The sequence below is a fragment of the Coturnix japonica genome, chromosome 26 (assembly GCF_001577835.2).
Source record: "Coturnix japonica isolate 7356 chromosome 26, Coturnix japonica 2.1, whole genome shotgun sequence".
NCBI classification, from domain to species: domain Eukaryota; kingdom Metazoa; phylum Chordata; class Aves; order Galliformes; family Phasianidae; genus Coturnix; species Coturnix japonica.
Genome location: NC_029541.1, coordinates 1,435,612 through 1,463,108, shown reverse-complemented (window position 1 = coordinate 1,463,108; position 27,497 = coordinate 1,435,612). Strand labels below are relative to the sequence as shown.

Here is a 27,497-nt window from a genome sequence, read left to right as displayed (position 1 = left end):
GAGCGCTCGGGCGGCGCAACGCGGTTGTGAGTACCGGGCCCGGTCGGTGCCGTGCGGGCAGGCCCGGAGCTCAACCCCTCCCGTCGGAGGGGGCGGGTAACGACGCCGCCTCCGCCATTTCCGCCGTCTGGGCAGGGCCCGGTACGGCCGAGCACGGAGCCGCCACACAGGTAGAACGGAGAGGCTGCAACGGGGCCGGTTGGCCGCTACGGGGCGCTGGGGTGGGGAACGGGTGGGCCGGACGTTGAGGTTCACACCCGCTCGGTGCTTCGATGGGGCGATGGCACCGCGTGGATGGGAGGAGCTGCGGTGTTGGGGTGTTAGCGGGAAGTTCTGCACTAGGAGAGTGGTGAGGAACTGGGACACGCTGCACAGGGACGTTGTGGATGCCCCGTCCTTAAAGGTGTTCAAGGCCAGGTTGGACGGGGCCATGGGCAACCTGATCTATGGGGTCTCTATGGGGTCTCTATGGGGTCTATGGGGTCTCTATGGGGATCTGTGGGGTCTCTATGGGGGTCTGTGGTGTCTATGGGGTCTCTATGGGGGTCTATGGGGTCTATGGGGATCTATGGTGTCTCCTGGGCAACCTGATCTAGTAAATGTGTATGTTTGGTGGCCCTGCTAGGCAGGGGGGTTGGAACTACATGATCCTTGAGGTCCCTTCCAACCCAGGTCATTCTGTGATTCTGTGTGGGTGGTGTTTCTATTCCAAGGTCCGTTGCGGAGCAGGACAGTGTTTCTATAGCATTATGTATAAGTATAGAGTGTTTTTATAGCATTATGTATAAGTATAGAGTGTTTCTTCTGCTGTTGCTGAAAGTTGATGGATTATCAGGAAATATGAATTGCTTGGGAAAGTTTTTCACCAAAGTTCAGGACAGGATTTCTGGCTTTGCATAGAAACTCACAATCACTTCCTTCACTGTTCAGTAATAACAACGCAATTTAATTATGATACTCACCCAATGCGTGAGCAGGATGTGGTTGTATAAAGGAATTACAGACTGTAGTCAGTTTAATTTAATTAAACTAATTTAATCGGTTCCTGGGCTTTATGCCTTCAATTTACGCTCGGTTTGGTCAGTTCTAGGATTAGATTGTGGCCATTAAAATAAATGAGGATGGTTTTTGAAGGTTTGTAGCACTTGTGGTCCCTGATTGATTTGTTCATAGTTAAGAGGAGAAAGTTGTCTCTGAAGTGTTAGCTGGGAGGATGGGTGGTTGGAGAAGCGGCTCACTAGAAAGGAAAGACTTCAGGCTTTAGACTGCTATGGTTGATTGCATGAGTGAAGGAAATAGGAATCATTCCACCGGAGTGAAATACAGCATCTACTTTCTGGTTTTCTAGCTTGATATAAAAGTAGTGCTTTTATATATGTATGTGTATATATATGTGTGTGTGTGTGTCTAAATATTTCCTTCCTGTTTCCTCCTTGTATCTCTGCTTTCCTAGGTTGCTTAACACTCAACTCCTGTAGTTGAGGAGGAAGCTTTTAGTATTGCCATGCGCTCTGTCTTTGTAGCAAAATAATGACTGTTTTTGCTGAAGAAAATGTAACCTAGGTGTCACTTATCTCTGTGATTGTCACAGGTTTTTGTTCTCTTTTGTATATGGAAGAAAGTTGTCTTTATATATAGAAGAACTTAAGCTGAATGTGATAGTTTCTTTGGTGATGTTAAAGAAGATTTACCGCTGTTTGTAGTCTCAGGAGTTCACTGTCTTCAAGTTATCTTCAGGGATCTGCCTTAGTATTCAGTATCATGCATGTGAAAGTACCACTGAAGCATCATGGCATACAGCATCAGAGATGGTTCTTAGTGACAGTGTGTGGAGTTTGAGAAGGTTTATATTTGTGGGGTAGGGAAGCAGAGGAATGTGAAGAGGAGAAGGAAAATCCTACCTGAATGATGGAGGGAAAAAACAACCCATAACAATTCAGAATATTTCCCATGTTAAATATTTTTTAAAGGAAAATAAATGAACAAAACGAATCTGGCATCTTTAGAGGAAGCTGGTGGAAAGATTTTTCTCTGTGCTTAAGGAAATCTTAAAACATATTCTTCTAAGAATAAAATGCTAAGAGATAGACAACAAGTAGTTTCTGAATCTCCTCTTCATTACTGAACAGTGTCTAAAATGTTGGAAATTCTTTATTTTATTTGGATAACAAATGAAACCTCAGCCTTAGTTATTAATTTGTATTGCTTGAAGGAGTCCTTAGTGATGGGGGAGATGTTCCATAAAGCATTTTCAGTTTGCATCCAAAAAAGCAAAAGTGTCTAAAATTGCTGACAGTGACATCTTCATATCTGTAGATGTTTGAGTGAATACATGTGGACAAGGCTTCTGAACGCTCATCTGAATGTTTCCTTCCCTTCTTGCCTATCTTTTAGCTCTTTGTAATCCTGCAATCCTGTAAGTACCTGTTATTTGTTTCAGGTGAAAGGATGCTGTTTGCTAGAAAATTCTTCTTTGGGGTTTCTTACTCTTTGGGGTTTCTTACTCTTTGTGTTGTGCGTGAAGATCAAAAGCTTAAGTTGTCTTCTGTAAACATGGAAAGCTGAGTGAGTTTCCTCCTAAGTTTAAAGGATGCTGTTTGGAGCCTGGCCCTGAGAACAGTTGTGTAAGCCCACCAAAAGGGGACGTAGGAAGGGAGTGTAGTGACGCAGGGTGGAAATGAGAAGTGTGGGCGTGAGCAGTGGGAACTGGTGTTGGTGCTGAAAGTAACATTTATACGGATGCATTCTCTGTCACACCTCGTTGCTTGTCTTGCTTCATCTCTCTTTGCCTGCTGCTTACTCTCCTGCTCTCCAAACGCTACAGCTACCCTTGCTATAACAAGTGGAAGAACATGCTTCTCAGGTTTCTTCTGCCCTTGCATGCAAGCTTGCAGTGGTAGGTAGTTTGAGCGGAGGTAAGTGCCTGTTTGCACAGTGAAAGTTGTAGAGGTTCAGCATTTCTATGTCCGTGAAACTTACTGAAAATTCCCTTCTTAATTTTCCATAAAAATGTTATTGCTTAAAAGTGGGAAAGAAAAAAGGTTGAGAATGTGGATCCACGGGTTATTAAGGAGGCGCTCAGGACAGGTGAGGGATGCAGCTGCTAAGTGCTGTCCAGGAGCTCAGTGCTGAACTTTGTGATTCTACATTATCAGTAGAGCTAGGAGGTATTAAAAGTGGTTCAAAAAACACATTGTTGTTTTGTTTTGTTTTCCTGCTATAATTACATTCAAACATTCCAGTGTTTCTAGTTGTTGCTCTTAGTTTAAGCAAAAATATGTAAGATTACGACACTTCAGTGCTAGTTTCTACCAGCTGACCTTTCTGGTTCCAAAACATCTGACTTTGTTCTCTAAGAACTGCTTGGTATATTGCCAATGCTGTCATTTCTAGGATCCTGTTGTTTTTAAAACAAAGAATTTACTGACCGCTGCAGTGATAAATTATTTAAGTCATTTCTTTTCCCACATGGTATGCCTAGAAATGAAACAGTTATGTCCAGTACTTTGGTAAATGCTAATTGCAAAGTTACAGCAAAAAAACCTCTGCATGTCTAAAGACTTTAGACAGACAATAGCGTGGATTTTTATATTGGCCATCAAGGGAAATGTGATCTTTGACTACCAAGAGCTGAACTACTCAGGGAGTCAAGAGCACCCATATGGTTCCTCATTTGCTGGGAAAGGACCATGTCTGAGCAGATGCAACGGTTTCATGTTGTCATGGTTTAATAATTTTGTAATTTTGCTATAAGTATTCCACATCATAACATCATATAAAGCATGAATAATTTTACTGAATCTGCAACTTACAGAAGAAGACTACATCTCCCAGAGAGCAACACGATAGGTCACGGGACCTGGACTCTATATTAACTCTGTCGCAGACTAGACTGACGTCTTTCGAGTTCTGGCGTTCAGTGGAGTGTGTGGGGCTTCAGACGTTCATTCGCCTAGTTCACGCAGTAGGGCTCTCGGTTACGGGCGATCATGTTCTGCCTACTGTTATCGCTTGATTCGATGTCACGGGTTACTGTAGATTTACTATCCGGTGACAGTAGGGGAAGGCCACCCAGCGGGCGCCCCTGCCCAGGGACCGGAAGGGACGAGGGAATAAGGGGAGTGGGATAAACGCGACAATGCTAGAGGAGGAAATAACTTTTCAAGATATAAATATGATATGAAATACAAGATACACATATATAACTCATATGACATTCAAGGGTTAACAAATTGGGGAACGAAACAGAGAGAGAGAAGTCTCGAAAACGAGAGGACTACTGTGACTCTAGGGGCGAACGCTGGACGGCTTCCCTCTCCGAGAGTTCGAGAAAAAGAAGGAAGCGGCACTCACCTGGGAACGAGATTATATAGAGTGGTCCCTGTTGACTTATTGTTATCCTGTTGTTCTCTGGGATATGTAGTCTTCTTCTGTGGATGCACATTCAATAGAAGTATCATACTTTACATGAATGTTATGATGTGGAATAACTGATAGCAAAATTACAAAAATTAAAAACATGGAAACATTACCACCCCTTATTCTACATTATTACATAATGGTTAATATTACACTACTATATACTATATTACACGTATGTAAATTGTGATAGACTAAATTAAGTAGGAATTGTACGACTAATAACATTAAATGTACAACTCTAATAACTAAAATACACTACAGCATGAACATTATATATATATATATAGATAATAAATTTATTGACTGCACTCCCAGCTCAAATTCGCTTGTGGCACATTGAACAACCCCATCCTTCTGCATTACCACCAAGTGGCAATGAGGGCATTAGAGTATAGGGTCCTGGTGCAAAGACAGTTACCAGCACGGATAGTTTGCCCTTTCCAGAAGCTGGAAGGACCAAAACAGCTTTCCAACATGTTTTTACTGTATAACAGGGACTTATCTCCTTTCTACAGTGTGTGGGGGCTAGATTGACTAACAGCAGCACATCACGATTGCAGATCCCTCTAGTATTGACCAAACGAAGTGGCTTTCTGCAGATTCTTCTCCCAGTGCTTAAATGTTCCACACCCCATTGCTTTCAACATAGTTTTCCAACAACCCATTAATATTGCGTTCAATTTTTACCAGAAGCTGGTGCATGTAGGGAATATGATAAATCCACTCAAATGCATGATCTTTGGCCCAAGTATTTATAAGGAATTTTTGAAATGTGTTCCCATTATCAGATTCATATTTTGGGTGCCATGTGCACACAGAGGCTTGTTTCTTGAGACCTAATATGGTGTTTAGAGGCAGTTGCATGGGGTACTGCGTAATGTTTCGAGCACCCAGTGGTTGCTCACAGGTGAGTACATAAACTTACAATGCGAGATCGTGGCAAGGTGATATAATCCAACCTGCACGCTCCGCATAATTTAATTTACTTTTGGCCATCCGCCTTCTCCGAAGAGGTTTCATCTTCTGGCTTTGGTTTTAATTATGGCACATGTTTTCACAATCATGAATAATCTGCGCATAGCGTCCATGGTTAAGTCCACCAACCTCGGTCTCTGGCCACTTATATGTCTGCTTTCTTCCTTGATGGCTGAGGTCTCCATGAGCCCACCCATCGAGCTAGAAATAATTCGGCCTTATTCTGCCAATCCCCAGTTCGATTTTGAGCCACCTCAATTCTAGCAAGGCTTTATCTACCTGGATGGTTTGTTTTATGTTGTTTCTTCAGTAGCCGCGATTCTTTTGGGCACATGTGCATCCACGTGACGCACTTTAGCACCATATTCTTGTTTCGGGCAAGCAAATGTTCCTTCATAGTTCAGACGGCCCAACAGATTTTCCCTCCGTTGCCAGTTATTTTTGTTTCCCGAAGACCGCTGTAACACCGCATAGGATTTGCCACCATCCATGAGTCAGTATAGATACAGCATTGGCCAACTCTCCGTTCCGAACATACTAAGGTCAGCTGGAACAGCGCTTTTACGTCTGCGAAACTGACTTGATTCTCCCTTTTCAGTTGGCCTGTGCAACCTGTCGTGTGGGGCTCCACAGCAGTTTCCATTTGCGATGCTTCCCTACATGCGACAGTGATACATCAGTCGAATAGGGCATATTTTTTTCAATTTTCTGGTACTTCGTTGTATGGTGGGGGCTTTTTAGCACGTGATTACTGCTTCCTGCTGGTTGATAGTTTCCAATTTTTCTCTTAGGCAGTCATGATTACCTCTAGGATTACTGACGAATTGAGGTTTCCACTTCGCGCTCGCTGTGTATATCAGCGTAATCCACTGCTCGGCAGGTGACTCGGTGCTGATGGGTGGAGGGAACCTGTCCTTTGAAACATTCCAGTTTCCAGCATGGCAGTCAAGGTGCAAAGGAGCTGTGTTTCAGTCCCGGACTACTTCGGAAGCAGCCCCGAACTCCCTCATTAACGCGGCTTAAGATCTCCTTCTCGTTGGAGTTGTTAGCAACATCTTCAAGACCCCTTATGAGTGATACGCTCCAGATACTAAACACAGGGCGTCAGGCCTCGGGTCTCCTCTGAGGCTCTTTGCCACGAACTCCAAGTGGGGCTTTCTCTCCAGCGAGCATGTGTTAGAGGAATGTTTCATTTATCAATCTGTCCAGCTCCGTACTTGGCCCCAGGGCTACAGCAGGGCTATCTCTTGTTTAATCTGTTCAATAAGCCTGCTAGTCTCAGGGCCCATGCAAAACAATTCTTCTTCCGCGTTATCCTGATAAAGGCGGGGCTTCAATAGAGGCTTGTAATGCTGTTTGGGACATGCATATCCTCCAAAAGCCACTGCACCCAGGAAAGATTGTGTCTCTTTTCTTGCTAGTTGGTAGGAGACATGGCAGTGATTTTTGCGATTCACATGCTGCTGGATGTGAACGTCGTCCATCCCTGCCACTTTATACCTGAAAGAACTGAATTTCCTGGGCCAGGTCCCTTATTTACTTTGGCTTGGCTTAATAGCAAAGCTGGCTTGTAGAACGAATCCGGAATGATGCTGTCGTCACTTTTTGTGAAAACCTCTTCTGCTGTATCACCCCCCACACAACAATGTCATCATTGTTACATGCAGGTGTTCAGGAGCACAACGCCCTGTTCCAGTACAGTTTTGGACCAACCCATGGAAATATGGTGGGCTGTGGTTCTCCCCTCCGGGGCAGACGCTTCCAAGTATTACTGAATGCCCTCAGGTGTAATGGCAAACTGTGGCGTTACATTCTGCGGCTAGGAATAGAGAAGAGGCATTGCAAGTCAACTGGTTGGATACATTTGGCTGTTTGACTCCAGCTCTACTGGAGTTTCCAACATGTTCCGGACACAGGCAGCGCTCAACTGGGGGTGTGACCTCATTCAGGCCAGGGTAAGTCTATCTGTCAGCCTCCATTCTCCACTGCTTTTACGCACTGGCCATATGGGACTGTTAAAAGGTGAGTGAGTTTTTACTGATCATCCCTGTCTCCAACTGGCGATCAAATCATGAATGGGGAGCAAGGAATCCCTGTTGGTGTGATACTGCCATCTGTGCACTGTCTTTGTAGCATGGGTAACTGCTGCTCTTTTACTCGTAGCAGCCCACAACAAGACGGGTCTCCATGAAGCCAGGCAAAACAGACAGCTTGCTTAATGTTGTGCCATGTCTACAGCAGCTATCCCAAGGCCCATCGAAACCCCTTAGGATCTTGAATGCGCCCTTCTGAGGTATTCAATCCGCAGTATACATTGAGCACCCTGGGCCAGTCAAATAGGAATGTTTTTTGCATCTTTGCCAGTGAGGCCTTATTTTCAAGCCTCCAGCACAGTCATTCTTGAGAGCCCCCAGTCACTCCAAGAAGTATGGATTGATTCTGTTCCTTCATGACTGGAGGGCATTAGGGTGCACTGTGCACGAGTATCGCCACCAGCGGCTTAATTCCGTGGTTTGATGTGCCAGGCATCGAATCACCAGTCAATAAACCTCTATTCCCTTTCCCTCCCGTGATGAGGGCAGGGCCCTTATTGTTACCTGTGATGAATGGAGCACCTCCACTGGGTGGTTGGTATTCAGTAGTTCTTTCACCCGTGCTCGTAGTGGGCAAGAAGTAGGCTGATCATGCCACTTCTCATGTCTTCTCACGGTTCAGTAAGTAGCGCCACATTGGAAAACACGCGGTGCAATCCGTACTGTTTTGTTCTTTGTTCGAGCTGGAAGCGTGTGCGTTTACAGCTGAAATGTGCAGCAGCCTTAATGTTACAATTGTCTGGATTTCAAGGTCACGTTCTCCGTTGAAGCAGCTACGGAAAGATAGCACTACCCCAACACTTCGGAAACGAAGCTCTTTAGAGCAAAGAGAGAGTTGTTCTAAAGCTAAAAGCTCTATGCCCGCATTCTCCACCAAAAATCTGTCACGGGTTAACATTAGATTTCTACTATGCCCGTGACAGTGCGGGAAGCCATCCGGCCCCCTCTCCCCCCCTCGGGGCCTGGAAGGGTAGAGGGAAAAGGCGAGTGGTATAAAAACTATGACGACAATCTTACAGAGGACAAACTTATTTTAACTAAATATGATATCGAAATACAAGTAAACAATATAATAAATTAAGGCTAACAAATCGAAACGAAACAGAGAGAGAGAGTCTCCGAAAAACCGAGAGGCCGACTGTGAACTCTAGGCGACACGGCCTGGAACGCTTCCCCCTCTCGCGAGAAGTTTGAGAGAAGAAGGAGGGCACTCCAGCCTGGGAACGAGATTATATAGAGTCCTGGTCCGCGTGACTTATTGTTACTCCTGTTGTTCTCTGGATTTGTAGTCCTCTTCTGTGGACTGCACATTCAATAGAAGTATACATACTTGAACAATGATGTTATGATGTGGAATACTGATAGCAAAATTAACAAAATTACAAAACCATGACAATTCGTTAGCTCAATTTTCAATTATAATTGTATATATTGTGTTATCCTGTATTTCGAATATAGTTTTAGTAAATAAGTGTGCCTCCTTAGATCGTTGCCGCTGTTTTCTTTTCCTAATTAACTTTTTCCTTTCGGCCTAGGGCCCCGGTGGGGCCCACGGCCCCTGTCACGGACGCAGGTGGATTTTTCATTCAAACCGTGACACATGTGTGGATGTTCTCTCCTAATCACTCTATTCTAAGCTGACTTGGAAGCCCCAGCTGTATTACTTTGTTGCCAGACAAAAAATGCCAATGATTGAAAAACTACTTGACAGCAAGCAGAACGCAGTACTGTTGTCATCTGGACTGAGTTTGGGAAATAAGCTCATATTTTCAGTCAATTTATTTATGTAGAAAGTCAGTAGGACAGAACTAGAATACTTCTGGTGACTGACAGTTGAGTTGGCAGCTTTGCCTGTTTATCCTGGTTCTGATGTCAAGCCCCCAGGGCCTACTTGCTGTTCATTGGATCTTTTCCGTTCTAGTGAGAGAGACTGTTCTGTTCCTGTTGGCTTCAGCCTGCTGTGTCCTCTTGGCAGTGCTTTGGGCAGTAGGTTGTTACACCGAGATTCCAGGCGTTCTCATTCAGTAAAACTCACTCAGAGTGGGAGAGTCTCTCTGTCTTGCAAAGGATTTGAAAGTGTTACGTCGTTTCTCTCTGGGCGTTTGAAGATGTCACAATTCCAAATTAATGAGGTTCTATCTGTCTGCTCTGTTGACTTTTTGTCTTCCCATCTCAATCTTCAGACTTGAGTGGTTCTGATCCTCTGTATTCCTTCTAGTTCTTGAATCCCTTTTCTTCTTAGACTTCTGTTTCCATAAATCATACAGAACTTCGATTAGTTCCTTGATTACATTCATTTTCTTTAGTTTCTTTGAAGATGACTGATGTTGTAGTACTGTAGAGACTGAATGAGCAGGTGAGCTGTAGGCAGATGAGTCAATCACCATGCATCTTATTTCACAAACTGAATGTATTGTACATCTTATTTTTTTCTGTTAGTGTGTCCAAAGTAATTTCTACTTCCATCTTGCCATGTGATTAATCTGCCTGTATTTTCTTGAAGCTTTCCTGAAATTCATACTTCTTAGTGCTAAGTAGGGGTGTTAATAGTAGCAAGGAGCAAAAAAAAGGCTATTCTGTGAAAGCTGGAGATAGCTGAGCAGAAGAGGAAGATAATTTGTTTCCTTGGGTCTTTAAACTCACTGGTTTCTGAGAAGGATGCTCTTTCTTGCTTCTCCATGGTGTAATTGCTGGATGTTATGTGCAGTCTGGTGCTCTGAAATGCTAACCCCAAACGTACAGTATGATCAAATTTTTGCCTCTGAAGTTGTTGAAAATCAGATCTGGATTTTTTTTTTGGTAGTCAGTCTGTTTCTAAGGCATAGCAGCACTGGATGTGCAATTCACTGATGGACATTAATTAAATTAGCTGTTCTGTGTTCACTTATACTTTCTTTTTTTTCTTTTTTTTTCTTCTTTTTTTTCTTTTTTTCCTTTCTTATCTCCTTTCTTTGTTTTGTTAAGCATTGCAGGCTGTATGTACCGAGTAGTTCAGACGACGGGACCAGATGGAAAAAACCTTCTGAAATTACTCCCAATTTCTAAATCATCTGGAAACTTTGTGCCAATAGTTCAGTCTTCGGCCATGTCAAATAATCCTAATATGAATGTTACTAGTCCAGTTCATCTTGCTTTTAAGACACAGCTTGCCAGTACTGCTGCACCTTCATCTGTTACGATACCTGTTTTTCAGTCTCCTAATTCTGGAAAGATTATCCTTGCAAGGACTTTAGACAAACAGGGAGGTGTTAGAGCAGGTTCTGATAAAGAAAGCTTGATGACAGAATCAGCTGCTGATGTCCAGAGTAGTTGTGTTTCAGTTGATAGACAGTCTTTGCAGAACGCTGCCATAACAAGTTCATCTGAACAGAGTCACACCGCATGCGTGTCAGTAAACAGAAAAGATAATCCCATTTCTGTGAAGCCTCCAGTACTGCCCTCTGGCCACCACCTCCAGATACCAGCAGATGCGGAAGTGAAATATATTCCAGCTTCTTTTTTACCAGCTTCAATCCAGCAAAAAATACTTGCCGCTGCAGCAACAAATGTGTCTGATGGAGCTGATAGTAAAAAAATGCCAACTGTGATTTATGTGTCACCCGTGAACGCAGTGAAAACAGCAGTTCCCAAGCGTTTGCAAGCTGTTGACCCCAAACCTGCCCCAGATGTTTCAAAAACGTTGCTAATGACATCTCCACAAGAGGCATGTAGCTCTTCTCCTGAGACAGGAACGTGTGATGGTCAGCAGTGCCAGCATACACCAATGAAATGGATTGTGCAAGAAGGTCCACAGTTGCCAGCGCCTTGCCTTGTTCCTGTAAAGTCATCAAATAACGTGGCTTCCAAGATCTTGAAAACTCTGTCAGATATGAAGAATGTAGAAGCTAGCTCTGCAAATATTTTGGCACTCTGTACTAGTGGTTCTGGTGTAAGCCAGACAAAAATCACATCCATTAAGGAAAATGCTCTGGTCATGTATAATGGGAAAGTCTATTTATTGACCAGGAGAGGCTCTGATGTTTTGACGGCCCAAGCTGACATGCAGACATCTTCCTCATGTGGTGCTTCGCTTAAAAAGGCAACATCCAAACTAATTGATTCTACTGAAGTCGCTAAAATAAGCAACAAAGTGGTGAATCTGTTATGGTCCAAAAGCAAAGGAATGCTGTTACCTCAGGAAGATCCTAAAGTGCATACAAACTCTAATGTTTCTTCACCTGGAGATTTAAGAAATGACTTAAAATCTGCACCTGCAGCTCTGGTGACTCCAAGTGTTGAGGAGGAGAGTTCCACTGTAAACCAGGGAAAGAGTTTGCCCTTCATGGAGAGCATCTCAAGTGGAATGACCCCAGTTACGGCATTAGGGATGCAGGAAAATACATGCCAAGATGGCAAGGAAATGATTCATTCCCCAAAAGCAGCAAGTGCTGTTTTACCTCAGTCTGAACACGAGTGTGCTTTCAGTGAAGACTTGCAAAAGGTAACTCCAATAAACGTGACCAATCTCAGTCTCTGCTAAATTGTTATATGCTCCTGGGTCTGTTTAAGTGAAATGGCTTTCTCATAAGTTGATGGACTGTTCTTACCTGGTAACCTGTCACCAGAAATGATGGTCTAAAGTGTGATATTTTATTTTTTTAATTCAAGAAAGATTATTTTTTTTTCCCAGTAAAATTGCTCTGTGCAAATGGGAAAAGGCATAAAGAAAAAAAAAAAAGGCAGGGACAAGATGTCTGTTTGTTTCTTCGCAATATTAGTTGTGGCACATGAGAGTATGGGCAAGCTGTTCAGCACTGGAGCTCTGGTTGCTCTCTGCTTTTTAACATAGCATCACTCACAGCATGGCCATTGGCTGTGAAGTAGGGAAGCTTGAAATGATGTGAAAGGAAGACAGGGCAGGCAAGCAGAGGTTGTCATTTTGAGACAAACTGGTGTTCCTCCTCCAGTTTCTGCTTGCTGATAGAGCCAAAGGCAAGAGCTGCTTTTCCTTTCTTTCACGCTGGGATGCAAGTGGGATCCTTTGTCTTATGGCTTGATCTTTAATGGCAACAATGCTGTCCCCCTTTTGACTGCCTATGTATTCTTTTAAAATCATAATGTAAGAAATATCTCAAATATCTGCAAATTCCTCAAACTCTGTACTTATGAGGGATTGGAAGTCAACATTTCAATTGCTCGCAAAGACAGGAGGATTTTGCCTCCAGGTGAAGAATCAGACCAAAGAGAAATGTCAGATAAGTGTGCGTATGCACATTTCAGGCATTTATTCATTGCAGTAGACTGTAGGACCTCTTCCTCACTTCCAAAAAACTGTTCAAGTAGACTTTTTTCATGAGGGCTTTATGATGCCAAGTGGTAGCATTTGAATTAATATCTGTGAAAAATAGCATTTCAGTTGTTGACTTTTGGTCCCTAACTTTGCAAGCCTATGAATGCCAGATGTAGCAACATGGGCCTGATCTTGGATATTAAAAAAAGCCAGTTCAGGTTACAGTGAGGATTAGATATGAGAGGTGTTAAATTGTGCTTTGTTGGAATTATCAACCATAATGCAAATATGAACTGATTTCAGCAGTCTGAAAGTGATGATGTATAGAAAACTGATCTTTGGTCATCTTCCTTTGATGCTTATGACCTTCAGGATAGTTGACGCCCTCGTTGCTTCTTTTAATTCATTAGTTTACTAGTTGGACTTTGCATTTACTGGATGTTGTGCAGTGTACCTGGTGTTTTAAGTAACTAATAAGAATGTTAGACCTTTGATAATCTGTCTTTAATTTGGCTTACATGTCTTAAATGCAACTTGTGGAAAAATAACAAATTGCCATTAGGGTTTTTAGTAAAATAAGGCTTTTGCATACATGGAGAGATTCATGGTTCTCTTACTGTTTCTGTATTGCAGGTCCAGCGTAAAAAGATGTATTCACTAGGAAAAGTTAATCAAATAAATGACCAAGAGAAGCCTCACTGCAAACAGTATTTGCAATTAAGGAGAAAATTTGGTCTCTGTAAGGAGGAGAGAGTCTGCCTTAAGAGAATACCATTAACAGCCTCCTATGAGAAACCAGATGAGAGGGTGTGCTCCAGTAACAGCTTGGAAAGGAAAAATGATTCTTGCCCTTCCTCCTCATTAGATGTGACAAAAGCAGACCAACATCGGGAATGTATTAAAAAGGAAAAGGTACCTTGATTTTTTTCGGTGTTATGTGTACTGCAGCTCATTCAGGAGGCAGTGTAAGTGTAGTCAGTACATAGACTGCAGTTTTTGCCTGAACCATCTCGTCTCTGGATTGACCAGGGGAAGTCGATAGTTGTTAGATCATGATGGGAGCTGATCCTTGGACTTGTTTCTGTACTGCCACAGAGCTGAGTGATTTCAGCATGACTTAAGGACTCTTTTTTTATTATTATTTTTTTTAATCCTCTTCTCTGGGTTTGGCTGGAAGAAATCTGAAGAACAAATGCATAACCCTCTAGTTATGACCAAACAGTGAAAAGGACAACATTTATGGGAGTAGAAACTATATCTCTGTGATCCTGATTTTTATTTAGCCTTCTACAAACAATTAGGCATGTAATCAAGTAATCAAGAATTTTCCTGGGCAGCTCTATCTGTCTATTCCAGTTCAGGCAAGTGCTGTTATTTCAAGGCACTTCAGACATTCACATAGCCAGATGTATCTCACTTCCCAAAAGAGCTGTCCACTTTATCACAGTCAGTGTTATTTAAAGAAATTTGCTCGTGTACTTGTGAGGTGTTGAGAGCTGCAATGTCTTCATAAACTTAGTCCTTTGTCATTGGATAGGAACGTTTTAGAGTACTTCCAGAAAGGTTCCTTTGTTGTAAAGACTTCCATTTTAATGCATGAAAGTGATTGTTATCTATAGAAATTGGCCCTGTTTGGCCGTAGAGTTTTACATTTTCTTTTGTATGGTTGTGCTCTACCTGGTCAAAGGCTTTTTCAGGTTTTGATAACTGTATGTTGAGAACCCAATGTTGAGCAGATCTACTGCCTAGTAAAGTGATTCTATGAAACAAATGATAAGTAACTCCTGCAATACGTGCCCAATGACTGTGGTCAGGTAAAGCAGAATTGTCCTCAGTTTAACATAAATGTTTTTTGTGTGTTTCTTGATCATACAGGTTATTTTGAATCCACAAAAGGGTTTATCTAAGAAAAGAAAAATAAAATCTTCACTGCCAGATGGTGGAAAGAGAAGGAAATCATCAGTCAGGTCAACCTCGAGCTTGAGTACAGAAGACAGCGGCCCTGTTTCTCCTCCACCTGCCTTATTGCAGCAAAGTATTTCCACAGACTTTATATCCTCAACAGGCTCTGAGCAAGAGCCGTGTTCCCAAAACAATGACGTTTCGGACTCAGATATTCCAGTGTTAGTGTCCTGTGAAGACCATGCTTCGCTTTCTGAAGGTTCTTTCCGAGATGATGCTTTCCCTTTGACTCCACCAGACCTGGATGAAACGATCCGGGATGAAAAGATAAAACGACTCAAACAGCTCTTGAGAGAGCGGGAAGCAGCACTTGAAGAAATGCGTAAAAAAAATGCAGCAAATCTGAAATTCTGAAGGTTGTGGTGGTCTGAACCGTATTCATCTTCATCTCAGTGACCTGAAGAAGAAATTCTGTGTTTGAATGAAGATGAATATTTCTGGAAAATGGAAGACCTTAAGGAAATTTACAATGTGTATTTATAAAAATAATTTTTCTATTAAAGACTAGAAATAAAAGACTTGGACCACCAGATTCTGCTTCTGGGACATGTATGTTTATCAGAGAATACAGAAGTGAGATGTTTTTACTATTTTTAGCATATCCTCTGTATTTTGCATTAAAGGGGTCTATTAGTCCTAGGAAATAAGCTTGGAAATTCATTGCCCATCTGTTAGAGACGGAGTGCAAATAACAACCCCTCCCCCTTGTAAATATATATATTTTTGTTTTCTTAATATTTTATAATGCATGACAACTTTGGTGAATGGCTAGGAACTGTCACTTGTCATAAAAGATCCACAGTCAGTGTTTAATAAATGCTATTTAAGAGGTTTGGGGATTAGTCTTCAGGCAGTAATGATGCTGATATCCAGTGGAACCTGTACTAGCAGCTGCTGAAGTGTACCAGGGAAGTCATTTAGGTACATGTTTCCTGCAGTTATTGTTGTAAGCCTTTATAAGGCCTTTGACAGATGTGCAATGTTGAAGTTTGTTTGTAGGATTATTTGGTGGTTGGGGTAGGGTGGGTTGGTTTTCTTTTTGTGTTGTTTTTTTTGAATGAATTAAGCTGAACCATTCCATATTTAAGCAAAAAAGATACATTTCTTTGTGAGTAGTATCTTTAATAATTCCTGATGAATGTGTCTTTGTTTTACTCGTTCAGTCTTTGTTTGAGTCTGTCTCATTCATTTGATGCTGCCTACGGTTTGCACTGTAGGAGAGAAAGAGCACTGAGGCTGTCTTTGCCATTATGAATTTTATAGCTCTTCAGCGTGTTTCCCCAGCATGTTATGTTGTGTGTTGTATGGAGGCTTTCTGCTCCTCTCTGTTGTCCATGTCAAAGAACGAAGTAGGTTGGAAGAGACTACCAAGATCATCACGTCCAACTGTCAGTCTGACCAGGTCCCATCATCACTAACCCGTGTCCCTTTGTGCTACATTAAATGTTGTCACATCACTGAATTTTGTAAGGCCTTTCTGCAGTTCTTTGAAGTCTTTATTTCTGCTGCCATGTATGCGGTGCTAACAGAACTTAGCGTTGCTTTTTCTTGTCTAGTTATGGACATGTTCAACATCACAGATCCATGTGGAACTTGCTCTGTAAGAGAGATCAAGCAAGTTACATATACTTTCTTGGTAAATATGCCAAGCACAGAGGCTAGTTTATGGGAGGTGGGATTTTTAATCAGTAAATGACACCAATGAGGAAAACATTTGTCTCATCTTATTCCTGAAAGTGTGGAAGCAGCGTAAGTTTGGCTTAGCCTGTGTTGAAGTGCTTAGTGGGAAAAGTGGGACTGTTCACTATGCGTTGGGTGCGGTGCGTTGACGTAAGCCAGCAGACAGCACCTGTAGAGCTGCTTGCTCATTCACCTTCCCCATCACGTGGGGAGAATGTAGAAGGCAAGAAGATTTGTGGATCAAGGTAAATACAGTTTAATAGGTGAAGTCAACATGGTGTGTGCAGGCAAGCAAAATAAAGAATTTAATGTGTACCATCAGTGGGCTGATGTTTGACCACAGCCTGGTTAAAGCAAGACCTCAATGTACATAATGGTTGCTTGGGAAGGTGCACTCAGAGTCAACAAGCACCATGACATTATGTGGTATGGACCGTCATGTAGTAGTTTGGGGTCAGCTGTTCTGGTTCTGTTTGTTCCCACGTTCCTGCTGGAGAGGTAGAGTGGAAAACAGAAAACCTGGATGCTGTGCAAGTACTGTTCAGCAACAGCCACAACGCTGGTGTGTTACCGACACTGTCACAAACCCAGAATGCTGCACCATACAGACTGCTGTGAAGAAAGCTGTCTCCATCCTGCCAGCACAATGGGACAGCAATCAGAAAAGAGAGAAGCAGCCTCTTGCCTCGTGTCTGGCGCTGTGTTCACTGGCTGTGATGCTCTCCCAATAAACATCTTCCATCTATCCTGTCATCTGTCTCAACATCTTTACGTTCTGGTGATGTACAACGAAACGGATCAAGCTCTGTTCATTTACACTCTTAAATCCTTCAGGGTTTACATTCTGTGGTGTATCACCTTTCTTCCAGAACCTCTTTTCCTCTAACAAAGTGCTTGCTTACTTCTCTGTTTTCTGTAGAGATTATGATAAAACAGTGACAATTCAGAGAAGAATCCTCACTGCAACGTTTTGAAGAAATGTGACCAGTCAGATTTGTTAGAAAAAAGAGAAGAAGCTGGTTCCCTGTGATTGGGCAATTCAGAAAGGCAAAGCCAAGCCATCTATGCAAGAGCAGACATCTCTCTTGGAGAGCTCTCTTGGAAGCTGAGAGGATCCCTGAGAGCGAAGACAAACCTCTTGATGTGCTGATATGGGAAAGTTGTGCCAACAGGAGCAGCAAAGGAACTCAACAGCCCAGGCACTTGGAGGTTGTTGGAACTGCTCCTTGTGCAGCCTCGTTGTCTGTAGCACAGGTTGGATTTTTCTGCACTGTTCATCCTTAAACATCTATGATCTACTGAGAGTTTATTTGTGAAGTAGAAGCTAAGAGTCCTGGGATCGCTGGCTGTGCCACAGCTGTGCAAGCAGCCCCCCACACAGCTTTACATGGCAGAAGTGTAGAATATCCCAAGTTGGAAGGGACCCATAAGGATCATGGAGTCCAGCTCCTGAATCCACACAACCACCCAAAAGTCAGACTGTGTGTCTATAAGCATTATCTAGATGCTTCTTGAACTCTGGCAGCTTGATGCCATGACTGCTGTCCTGAGGAGCCAGCTCCATACCTGACCACCATCTAGTGAAGAACCTTCTTGTGATGTCCATGCTGAACCTCTATGCCATTCCCTTGTGCCCTGTCAGTGGCCATGAGATGGCATCATGCTTGCTGTGTTAAGTACACAGCAACATGAAAGCCATGGATATGAATTAAAACACACTTTCAAGCAAGCATTCATGAAGAGACAGTGGGAGTCTTCTAGGAATTGGTGGGCTGAAGGAACAAAAGTGGCATTGAGTAGTGAACACAGCAGGCTGGGAGGCAAAGACAGTACTGGGCCAGTTGACATCAGCCTAATTTGGCTCAGAGTGTGTGGACAGAACTATCCCCCCTGCACAAAGTTCCACTAGAGGTCAACCCACCATGGCACCAGCACTTCTGTATGAGGACACACAGCTGTCAGAGGTCACTTAGTGTGAGAGGCTCCCTGGAAGCTGTGCCACCTGGAAGGCAGCAGCCAGCTGTTGCAGACTGCTTTCATCAGGTGTGTGCACATTCACCTTTCAAGCTGTTTTGGATCACATGGAAACGACCCTGGGTTCCCTGCAGTATGGGAGGTGGACAAGTGGCTGATTTCCAGTGGCAAGGTTGGCAGTGGGAGATGATGTGGAGAAAGAATTTGCAGAGCCCTCAGCTCCTTGCTCTAGTGGATGTAGCAGGAACAGAGCAGTGATGGTGCAGTTTGAAGAGCACTGCTGGCAGTGAAAGGGGAGAAGATGCTGCTCCAGAAACAAGGCACAAAAGTTAATGTTGGAATACTCTGAAGGTCCACCTGGCTCGTTACCACAGAGACCAGTGTGGGGAAAGAAATCAGAATGGGGACTGAGCGCAGACACCTAGAAAAGCATACAAGGGCATCAAGATCACATGCAAGATTCCATTGGTACTTGTAATTTTCCAGCTATCATCATAGTTCCTGATGTTTAATACACTTTTTTTTCTGCCAGCTTCAGCAGAAGAGCTGGTGAGATGGAAGGATTCTGTGCATCCTAAAGTGCTTGGCATGAGAACAATGGAGAGAACAGGCTGAGGGAGCTGAGTTCTGTGCTGCCTCTCCGTTGGGTGTGAGGGAAGTGATGAGGACACACGTGTCTTTTAATAACCTTCATTTAATTCTTCCATGACATTAGCATGTTTAGAAATGTTACAGGCTTGTGTTCAATACTGATAACATTGCATTGCTGTGTGGGTTAATTGCAAAGCCCTTTGTGTCAAGTAGAATACAATCACTTCATTTTTCTTTAATATATAAAATAAATACTTAAAAGTATGAACTGTTATTGCTGTTGCATTCCTGAGTTGTGCAGAGAACTTGTTCTCTTTGCCTTCATTAGATACTCCCTGCTATCAGCAGCCTCTGCTCATCAGCCGCAAAGCTCTGTGGTGTGTTATAAAGGGTTTGTCCTTGCAAGCTGACAACTGCACGCAGGGAAATTTTCTGTGGACGAAAAGAAAAAAAGAAAGAAACCACAACTTAGCAGCCTCGTCACTCGTTCTGCATGGACAGCTGGGTGAAAGACCAAAACACAGATCAGCTCCAGCACTATTAGCCCACTCCTGTGCTGTTCTCCTGGACTGACTCCATAATCTGCCTTGCAGTCCTATAGCAAAGCTCCCGTGACTGTGGCAGATCGTGCACATGCAGCTGGTTGCAAGCCCTGCTAACACAGTAGGAGTGTACCCTACTGAGGAAGAAAGGACCATACAGTGCTGTTCACACCACAGGTTTTCCAGTCTTGATGACTGATACATGCTGTCAAGCTTAGAAGCAGGCAAAGAGCCCACCTTGCATCATGTCAGGCTATTGGAAGTCTGGAGAAACAGAGCACTGAACATTGATTTTACCTGAAAATCACGAATATAGGTGAGGAAAAAGCTGAGGAAGGAGAATGCTAATGACCACTCGGAGGCAGTACTGACGATGTGAGCCGTGTAGCCCTGTGTAACAGGGAGAGAGAAGGGGAGACAATAAAATCAGTGTTAGAGACCCTGTAATGGCACAAAGTTGGCTTAAACACATGACGCGTTGCATCTACAACTACTCTGTTCAGAAAGCAAAATCCCTTAGGATATCTGGAGGCTCTAAAAATGAAGTTCTGAACTCAGTAGAAGAGTTTGTTACAACATTTGTTGTTTTTTTTTTTTACTCACTTTTTCCTGGGGGTTCCAGTGCAACTTTTGTACAAGATCTGTTCCATACAGGCCACTGTATAAGACAACCGAGGAAACAAACACTGTGGAAATATGTTAAGGAGGATTCAAGGCAAGGAAGGAGCAACTTGGAAATCCCAGCCTTGGCGCTGGGGTGCTTCAAATGGAGTCCATAAGGAGATCTGTGTGTTCTCTACCAGGTCTGCTCAGCATAATGAATGGTAACGAAGATGCGAACAGCTCCACATCGTTCCCTTGACCTGTAGGTTGTTCCAACATGAAAAGCTCGATTCTAAGCTATCTATATACTGCACCTTGTTGTACCACCTTGATCAACTTCAGCATCTGCGTGGAAGCACTTAGGCTGTGATAGATGTGAACCATGCTAACCACTTTATTTTGAGTGGTGGTTCCCTGGTCAGTAGTGTCTGCACCTCTTTCTCTGATTGCTTTTCATCTTTCCACACACTGTGATCTCCTGGTGCATGAGTTATTGGCTGGAATACGTCTGCAGTGCCAAAGAGGAGGTTATTGGCATTCCAGTTTCCCTCTCAGTCCACTCTGAGTGACTGGTTTGGTACAGCCACCAAGGAGAAATGCTTAATGGAAACGATTCCTCACTTGATTGGCACCTGGGGCACTTCCAGGCTAATTAAGATAACACTTATTCAACGTTTTAGGGAAAGTGTGTTACATTGGTGCTACTGCCTTTATAACTGAAATTTAGAGTGTTAAGTTAAAAACGACCTGTTTTTTATATAATTATTCCTTAATGAGATTAAGCACCAGGAGCCTCCTGATGCCCAAGATCTTTTTTAGTGGTAAACAAGGCTGAACAAACTGCTACAGACGTCTTTGATCACTCAGACTTTCAAAAGCCTATTTAAAAACTTGATGCGAACCGTCCAGGGAGCTCTGGTGATTGATTTGAATGCAAAACATCCAGTTCTCTGCTAATTAAAATATCGAGCTTAGGTACCTGTTAGTTATCTGTCTGGGTTACAACTGTAATGAGAAGGATTTAATTATTGTGATACAAAAATATCTGTCTCCCATCATCCCATGGTACAGGGCAGGTAATGAACTGTTTTGCTCTTTCTGTACTGATAGTTCCCCTGTTCTACTCAATCCAGCAGTGGATAAGCATTTCCAGCTTTCCTTCTGCCTCCCACTACCAGAAACATCCACCATAGACTTCTTCCTGTTACCGCGTCTCCCTTATTAGATGATGAGCTGTTAATTTATCAAATACTCAAACAATTTCCCTTTTATTCCTCTTCCATATAGATTATTTATGTATATATCATTATTTCAATGCTACCCCCTAATTTTGGTTAGACCATACTGGGTTACAGACCTTGTGTTATTTTGGCATCTGCACAAGGCTCTTAACTTGAATCAGTTCATGCTGTTCCCTTTCAGTCTGCTCCAATTGTATTTGGCTTTTTAACTGTTTGGAGCTGGAAATCTCATTCTTCCCTAGCACAAAACAAATCTCACAGCTGACTTCCTTGCTGTGTCAAGCCTCCTCCTCCTCACTTTGTTACTGATAACCAGCCTGTCCCAAACTATATTGTTTTGCAGTAGCAGGAATAGGAGCTCAGTGCAATCAGTGAGGCGGTCTGTGGTTTAATGTTAGTTTTGGCTGTCAGCCTGGGAATAAATAAAATCAGCAGGGATTAAATAGGTGGCCTCGATTCAACTGCAGCAGGAACAGCATTTAGGCAATGATTTTTGGACTCATATCTTTGGAATGTAAATTCTAATGCTTTAGTTTTGTAATCCTGTTTGACGCAACTGAGTCACGATCTTCAAAACACAGTGTTAGGAGTGAACAGAGGAACTGCTGTGGTTCAGTTTCCTAATTGTCAGATAACTCTGGATAGGAGAAATGCTCTGTTTCTGAATGAGTTTGCCTAGATTTCTGTAAAACCCACAGCTGCTTCCAGCACTCAGAACTCACAGAGAATGATGAGTTCCAGAGCCAAAGGAAAGCTATCAGGAAAGCCTGCCAGAAACATATTTTGAATTCTAGGATGGGCAAGGGAGGAGATCGCAGGTCAGATGACATTTCTGACTCAACCTTGGCACTGCACTCCACAGCTGCTTCTGTGATAGCTGCCAGAACTTTCAGAACCTGCTCAGGGATCCAGCTGTATCAGCGCACTGTGCTGCACGCAGTTGGGTTAGCAGTGTTTTCTTTCATGCTACGTTTTGTACTTCTCCATTCTAATAGTACCCAATCATGGAACTGCAACTTTTTTGTTAGCCTGTGACCTGCTTCAGGCTTACCACGATGGTGCCCTTTTTTTCCCCTGAAGTTTCCAAGCTGCAAAACTGGACGGAAAAGCCACAATAACAAGTTGTAAATCTAAAGATGGTATACCTTCTGTAGCACAGTCTGTCCTACTAGCAGGTTACCCTAACATAGCTGCAAATACAGTTGTTTGTGGAAGCTGCTCTGTTCCATGGAGGCACATGGCAGCACAAGGATACTGCTTGCAATGCTGGAGCCACACCAGAGAAGCACCGTCAGTCGGATCCAAAAGATGTCTTTGCTGTGAACCTCTGGCTGCATCAAGTAGGAGAGGATGGTCTGAACCAGCATGTAAATGGCCCCCACTCCAAACGTCAGGCAGGCTCCGACCACATGGACGTAGTACAGAATACATTTCTATGGAAAGAAAGAACAGTTTGTACAGAACCTGGTTTAATTTTAAACTTGGGGAATATTTTCCTTCTGTAAACTTCTGGCACTCCATGCACTCCGTTATCTTCTCATGTCCTGAACAAAAAAGTTCTGGAATGTGCCAGCACTTAAAAGATTTTCTTGGAAGCCCACAGAGTTAGCTGGGAGCCAGCACCTGGCAGCCCTCTGTATTGCTGCTCTGGGGATGTTCTAGCAGCTATGTTACTGTTCAGCTACATCTCAATTACAGGAATTCATCAACACTGCCTTCGTTATCACACTGTGCAGTAATATGGAAACTGAGTGGAGGAATCCTTGCAGTTGGGAAGGTAACCAGAGTGGCAGCAGACTGCCAGCGGAATACTTCTAGCCAGGGAATCTGTGTGTCCATGAAGGATAATGCAATAGAAGACAAACATGACATGCATTTCTAGTCCCCCAGATGAGGTTAAAACCAATGAGCTTTAGCACTTCTCTGAAGTACTGCAGTTTGAACAAGCCTCGTTTGTCCTTTCCACCTATCCCTGACTGAGCAAAGTGCCCAAACAAAATGAAAAGCCAAGACAAAATGTCAATTTGCACTGTGCTGGCAGCCTCTCTGCAGCCCATCCATGCAGGTAATGTTTTATGCCTTGAAGCATGAAGCTGTCTGTGTCTGAATATCTGTTAAGATAAGGAACTGGAGTCATCCTTCACGCACAATCGCTTTGTGCACCTTACTAGAGAGCACAAATGAAATCTAAGCACTGAATTCACAGCAGAGTGACACTGAGTGTACAGCTTGGCTTCTAAAAAGCACATTAAGGCCTCCAAAAAGTCCTGGTCAAACCAAAATGAGCGCGCTGAGGTTTCTAAGGCAGATTGCTGAAACAGTAGCAGAGCTGTGCTACAGGAAATGAGAGAAAGGTGGAGCTTCTCAAGAGCTACTTTTCCCTGGCTTTAATCCAGCAAGAGAGCAGTGAGGCACTGCAGCCTCTAGTGGCTGAAGGTGCTTCTACAGTCCCCCTGCAAATCCTGTGTCAAAGTACCATACAGCTGTGGTCTTATCATCTGGAGGCTTTTACATCTCCTATAAGGAAGTGCAAGAAGAGAAGTTCTTCCTGCAGAACTACACTTTCTTTTTTGTGACTGGCTGCTCACAAATCCCAGCGGGTAAAGAAAATAAGAAATATGAAAGAAGCTCCACATTCAAACTTATTTTTAACAGCTTTCTGTAGAGAATTTGATTAGGGAAAAAAACAATCAATGGGTTTTTCCCTCAAATGTTTTGATTTTAATTCCCCCTCTCCCTCTCCATCCCATCTTATCAGTTATCACAGTAAACAAACACCCAGCTCTGGACACAGACCTGGAAATTTGCAATGATGCAAAGTCCAAAGCAGCTCATCAGTCCCAGAGTAAGGCCAATCTTATTAAGCTTAACGATCCTGGATTTGTCTGGATTCAAAGCATAGACTTGTTTGTAACGGACATACATGGTGGCCATGCCTGTGAATGAAGAAGCCAGATGCAGTAAGCTATTTCTTCCTTTTTTTAAACTCAGAATGTGCTGCGTGATGGGGGCACTTGTTTGAAGTTCAAAAACTGCCTTAGGAAATGTGGGAGTGTGGAAGTCAGAGCCGACACAACTGGCTTACTAAGGTTTTCTGGTCTCTTTCACTTGAAAAAGTAACTTGTTTTTTCTCTCCTTGTAACCAAAGTGCAAGTAAGATGACTTCCTTAATTCTGCATTGCTATCCCTCTTACCACTTTCTTTTCTTCCTTTCTTTCTTACTCGTGCATTTTTAGCCTTCTGGAATCTGCAGTTGGTAGGTAACATCCCTGTGATATATTTTCCTCTAAGTCACTTAACAGAAATAAGTTAGTTGGTTGAAATTTAGCTTTGATGAGAATTACAGGCTGTTTGATGGTCTTAATAAGTAAACAGTTTAAAACTCTGTGATCCCAGAACCGTGTGCAGTTTGCCAGGGACAGCTTTCTCTACTCACCCAGGAAAGATGAAACGTTTAACATGATCCCAAATAAGCATCTCTCAGGAGGTATTGTCCCTGTATCACTGGAAGAAAGAAATTCATACTAAACATACCTGCAGCTAAAGTTTCCTTTTCAGTCTACAGAGAAACCACAAAAAACATGCTGTCTGTACAATAAGGAACAAACATATTTGGTATATTCATTTTATTCTGATCTTCATTCAACATAAAAGGTGAATAAGGAGTACTAAAACTGGAAAAGTAGGAGCCTGGAAATCTGAAAGACCAAAGTTACAGGCACACGTGCATCCTCAGTGCTCTGCAGTTGGAAATGTAGATTGTATGAATGTTACCAACCTTATGTAGGGCACCAGAGGGTCAACGTGGCGGAGGACAATTGCAGTGATGTATGAAAACACAAATGTTGCTGCTGACCAAACAACCAAAGCCACGGGCAAGAAAGAGAGGCCTTGCTGAAACCACCACATTTCAGTGCTGACTTCCAACTCTGAACACTGTGGAGAATTGAACAGAAAGGTTTACTAACAACATTTGGGTTTTTGAGGCAAACTGCCTATTTGTATGGACTGTAGATGCTGCCAAGGATGGCTCTTCTCATGACAGTGGCTGTGCCAGGATGAAGTGTATTTGGTGTCACACTCAGTCCTGTCCTGCAAAGCCAATGTGAGTATCTGACCTCTGGACACAGAAACAATCATAAATAAGCAGAAATAACACCTGGAAATGTTAACTCTGGAACTCTCTGAAGATCATGAGGAAAGAAACCAGCAGTGTCACTTTGTTGTGTGTCTTGGCATTTGTTGCTGCCAAAAGGAAGTCAGATGGGTCACTGTGAATAACTGACTCTATTTTCTTCTCAGCCTTGCATTGGAGAGTCACAGATCACCTAGGTTGGGAAAGATCTTCAAGATCATCCAGTCATAACACTGTGTAGAATTAATGAGGCTGTGACAGAGAACGTGCCCTGATAGAGACAATTTAACTGATAGTAGCTCCTGTAGAGCCTGTCATTTCCATTAACAATCAGCAGGGCAGACATCGAGAAAATAACCTAAAATTACTTTAATATCTGCACTCATTTAGTGCCTGTCATGCTGCGTGACTCAACATCTGTTATAAACATCACTTAAATAAGATTGCTGATACCCATGAGCATGAGCTGACTGCTACCAGCCACAACCTTTGAACTCAAGGACTGCTGATGATGGGTGGAAGAACAGTGCTGCAGTTTTACAGGTGGGAGGGAAAGGCCCATTTACAGTGGAGTTAAACTGCTAACTATGTACTCATATGCTATCCGGTTCTGTGAATGGAATATGAGACAGGAAAAAGGAGAAGAATAATAGAGAATGCAGATCTGAGGGCATCTCAGACAAAGATCTAACAGCACATGAGGAAAGGCAAACAGCACTATGGGAATATAGGAATAAGTGCAGCACTGAGAGGTTTTAGGAGGCATGAAGTGCCTAAAGGGCAAGAGACCAGCAAAACAGAGAGAAAGAAGCAGGAAGTTAATAAGTTTCACAGGAGGAAAAAGAATCTGAAAATAGAGAAGAGTGAATCTTGTGACAGAGCGGAGCTGATTGCCTCCCTCACATCTCAGCTCTGCTGGTGTTCACATCCTGCATGCTGCTGCTATTTGCTCCCAAGCATCCCTTCCTAAGGCGTATCTTTCTGCTGACCTCCTCCACCTGTGAGTCCAGGGAAGATTCATCAGTTAATGCCACATAATGAGCATTGCTCATTTACATGAAACCTGTCACCACCTTGTGCTTCCTTGAAGCCTGCAGTATTAGTGATTCAAACAAGGCATGCTCTGTGGGCAGAGCAATAGCCATCTATGGCTGATAGCCCTTGAAAAGAATGAATTACACCCTCATAAAACTAAAGGTTCAGCTGCTTGTAAGGAAGACGTTAGGTATTGGATGACTGCATCTTAAGAATAAAGTGACCACTGAAGTTGTTTGCTTTCTGACCCTCATACTTTCATTTTCAAGCTAAAAATAACATTTGCCTTCTAATGCTGACTTTCATTGAAAGGCCCTAATGCAGTACAGATAATAATGAATATAACTTCAAAATCCCACATCTCAAATGAGTAATTCCAGAATCTGTATGAAAGAAGTGAGTATTTTGCACATCATTCTCTGTTTCCAACTTTAAAGCAGCTGTGGGCAGTCAGTCTGATCATATCCGGATTTTGATTTGCCTTTAGCATTTAAACATTATCAGTGCCTTAGTGTTATATCTGAGCTAATAGACTTCTGCCTGAGAGCAAACAAACAAACAACATGCCACGTACCTGAGAATAAAGGAGAATGAACTCCTCAAGAGGAATCCAGGGTCATCCTTCTGGTGAAGCTCCTCGTCTGCTTCATTTCCCCCTACATCATTGAGATATAAAGGAAAACACTCCAGATGTGAGGTAACTCAACATCTACACCGGTCTCTTCCTTAGCATCTTCTGTTAGTCACTGCCACAGGACTCTGGGTAGGTGCACTTTTGACCTGATTCCGTGTTTTTTCTATTCTTAAGTGGTTTAAGAAGTGAAGCACTTGTATGGTGGGACAGCAGCAATGCAGGAAGACAGGCCGAAGACTTTTGGGTTCATATAACTTGTCTAGTAGGGAGTAGAGGGGTAGACCTGCTGGCCAGCCCTGCAATTAATTATGATTAGTGCCTCATCCTGTCCTATTGTTTTC

At 43.0% G+C, this 27,497-nt stretch overlaps 3 protein-coding genes across 4 annotated transcripts in view; 2 read left to right on the top strand and 1 right to left on the bottom strand.

Moving 5' to 3' along the window:
• The first annotated feature begins 59 nt into the window (after positions 1–59).
• LRIF1 (ligand dependent nuclear receptor interacting factor 1) lies at positions 60–16,195 on the top strand. The gene is made up of 4 exons (XM_015884928.2): positions 60–170; positions 10,455–11,970; positions 13,393–13,671; positions 14,635–16,195. Exons 2-4 carry the CDS (start codon positions 10,468–10,470, stop codon positions 15,073–15,075), a joined length of 2,223 nt encoding a protein of 740 aa, XP_015740414.1. The 5' UTR covers positions 60–170; positions 10,455–10,467; the 3' UTR covers positions 15,076–16,195.
• Positions 16,196–19,051: 2,856 nt separating this feature from the next.
• DRAM2 (DNA damage regulated autophagy modulator 2) overlaps positions 19,052–27,497 on the bottom strand; it is a 9,639-nt gene continuing 1,193 nt past the window's right edge. Inside the window, exons 2-9 of the mRNA XM_015884937.1 lie at positions 27,097–27,178; positions 25,131–25,288; positions 24,789–24,856; positions 24,149–24,288; positions 22,608–22,785; positions 20,112–20,194; positions 19,806–19,898; positions 19,052–19,398 (exon numbers count right to left, since the gene is read on the bottom strand). Coding sequence (XP_015740423.1) covers positions 19,291–19,398; positions 19,806–19,898; positions 20,112–20,194; positions 22,608–22,785; positions 24,149–24,288; positions 24,789–24,856; positions 25,131–25,261 — 801 coding nt within the window. The 5' untranslated portion in view covers positions 25,262–25,288; positions 27,097–27,178 and the 3' untranslated portion in view covers positions 19,052–19,290. The remainder of the gene's footprint in view (positions 19,399–19,805; positions 19,899–20,111; positions 20,195–22,607; positions 22,786–24,148; positions 24,289–24,788; positions 24,857–25,130; positions 25,289–27,096; positions 27,179–27,497) is intronic.
• Positions 24,227–27,497, top strand: part of CEPT1 (choline/ethanolamine phosphotransferase 1) — a 25,839-nt gene continuing 22,568 nt past the window's right edge. For both annotated transcript variants that reach the window (XM_015884933.1, XM_015884934.1), the window contains exon 1: positions 24,227–24,312. In XM_015884933.1, coding sequence (XP_015740419.1) covers positions 24,308–24,312 — 5 coding nt within the window. In that variant the 5' untranslated portion in view covers positions 24,227–24,307. The remainder of the gene's footprint in view (positions 24,313–27,497) is intronic.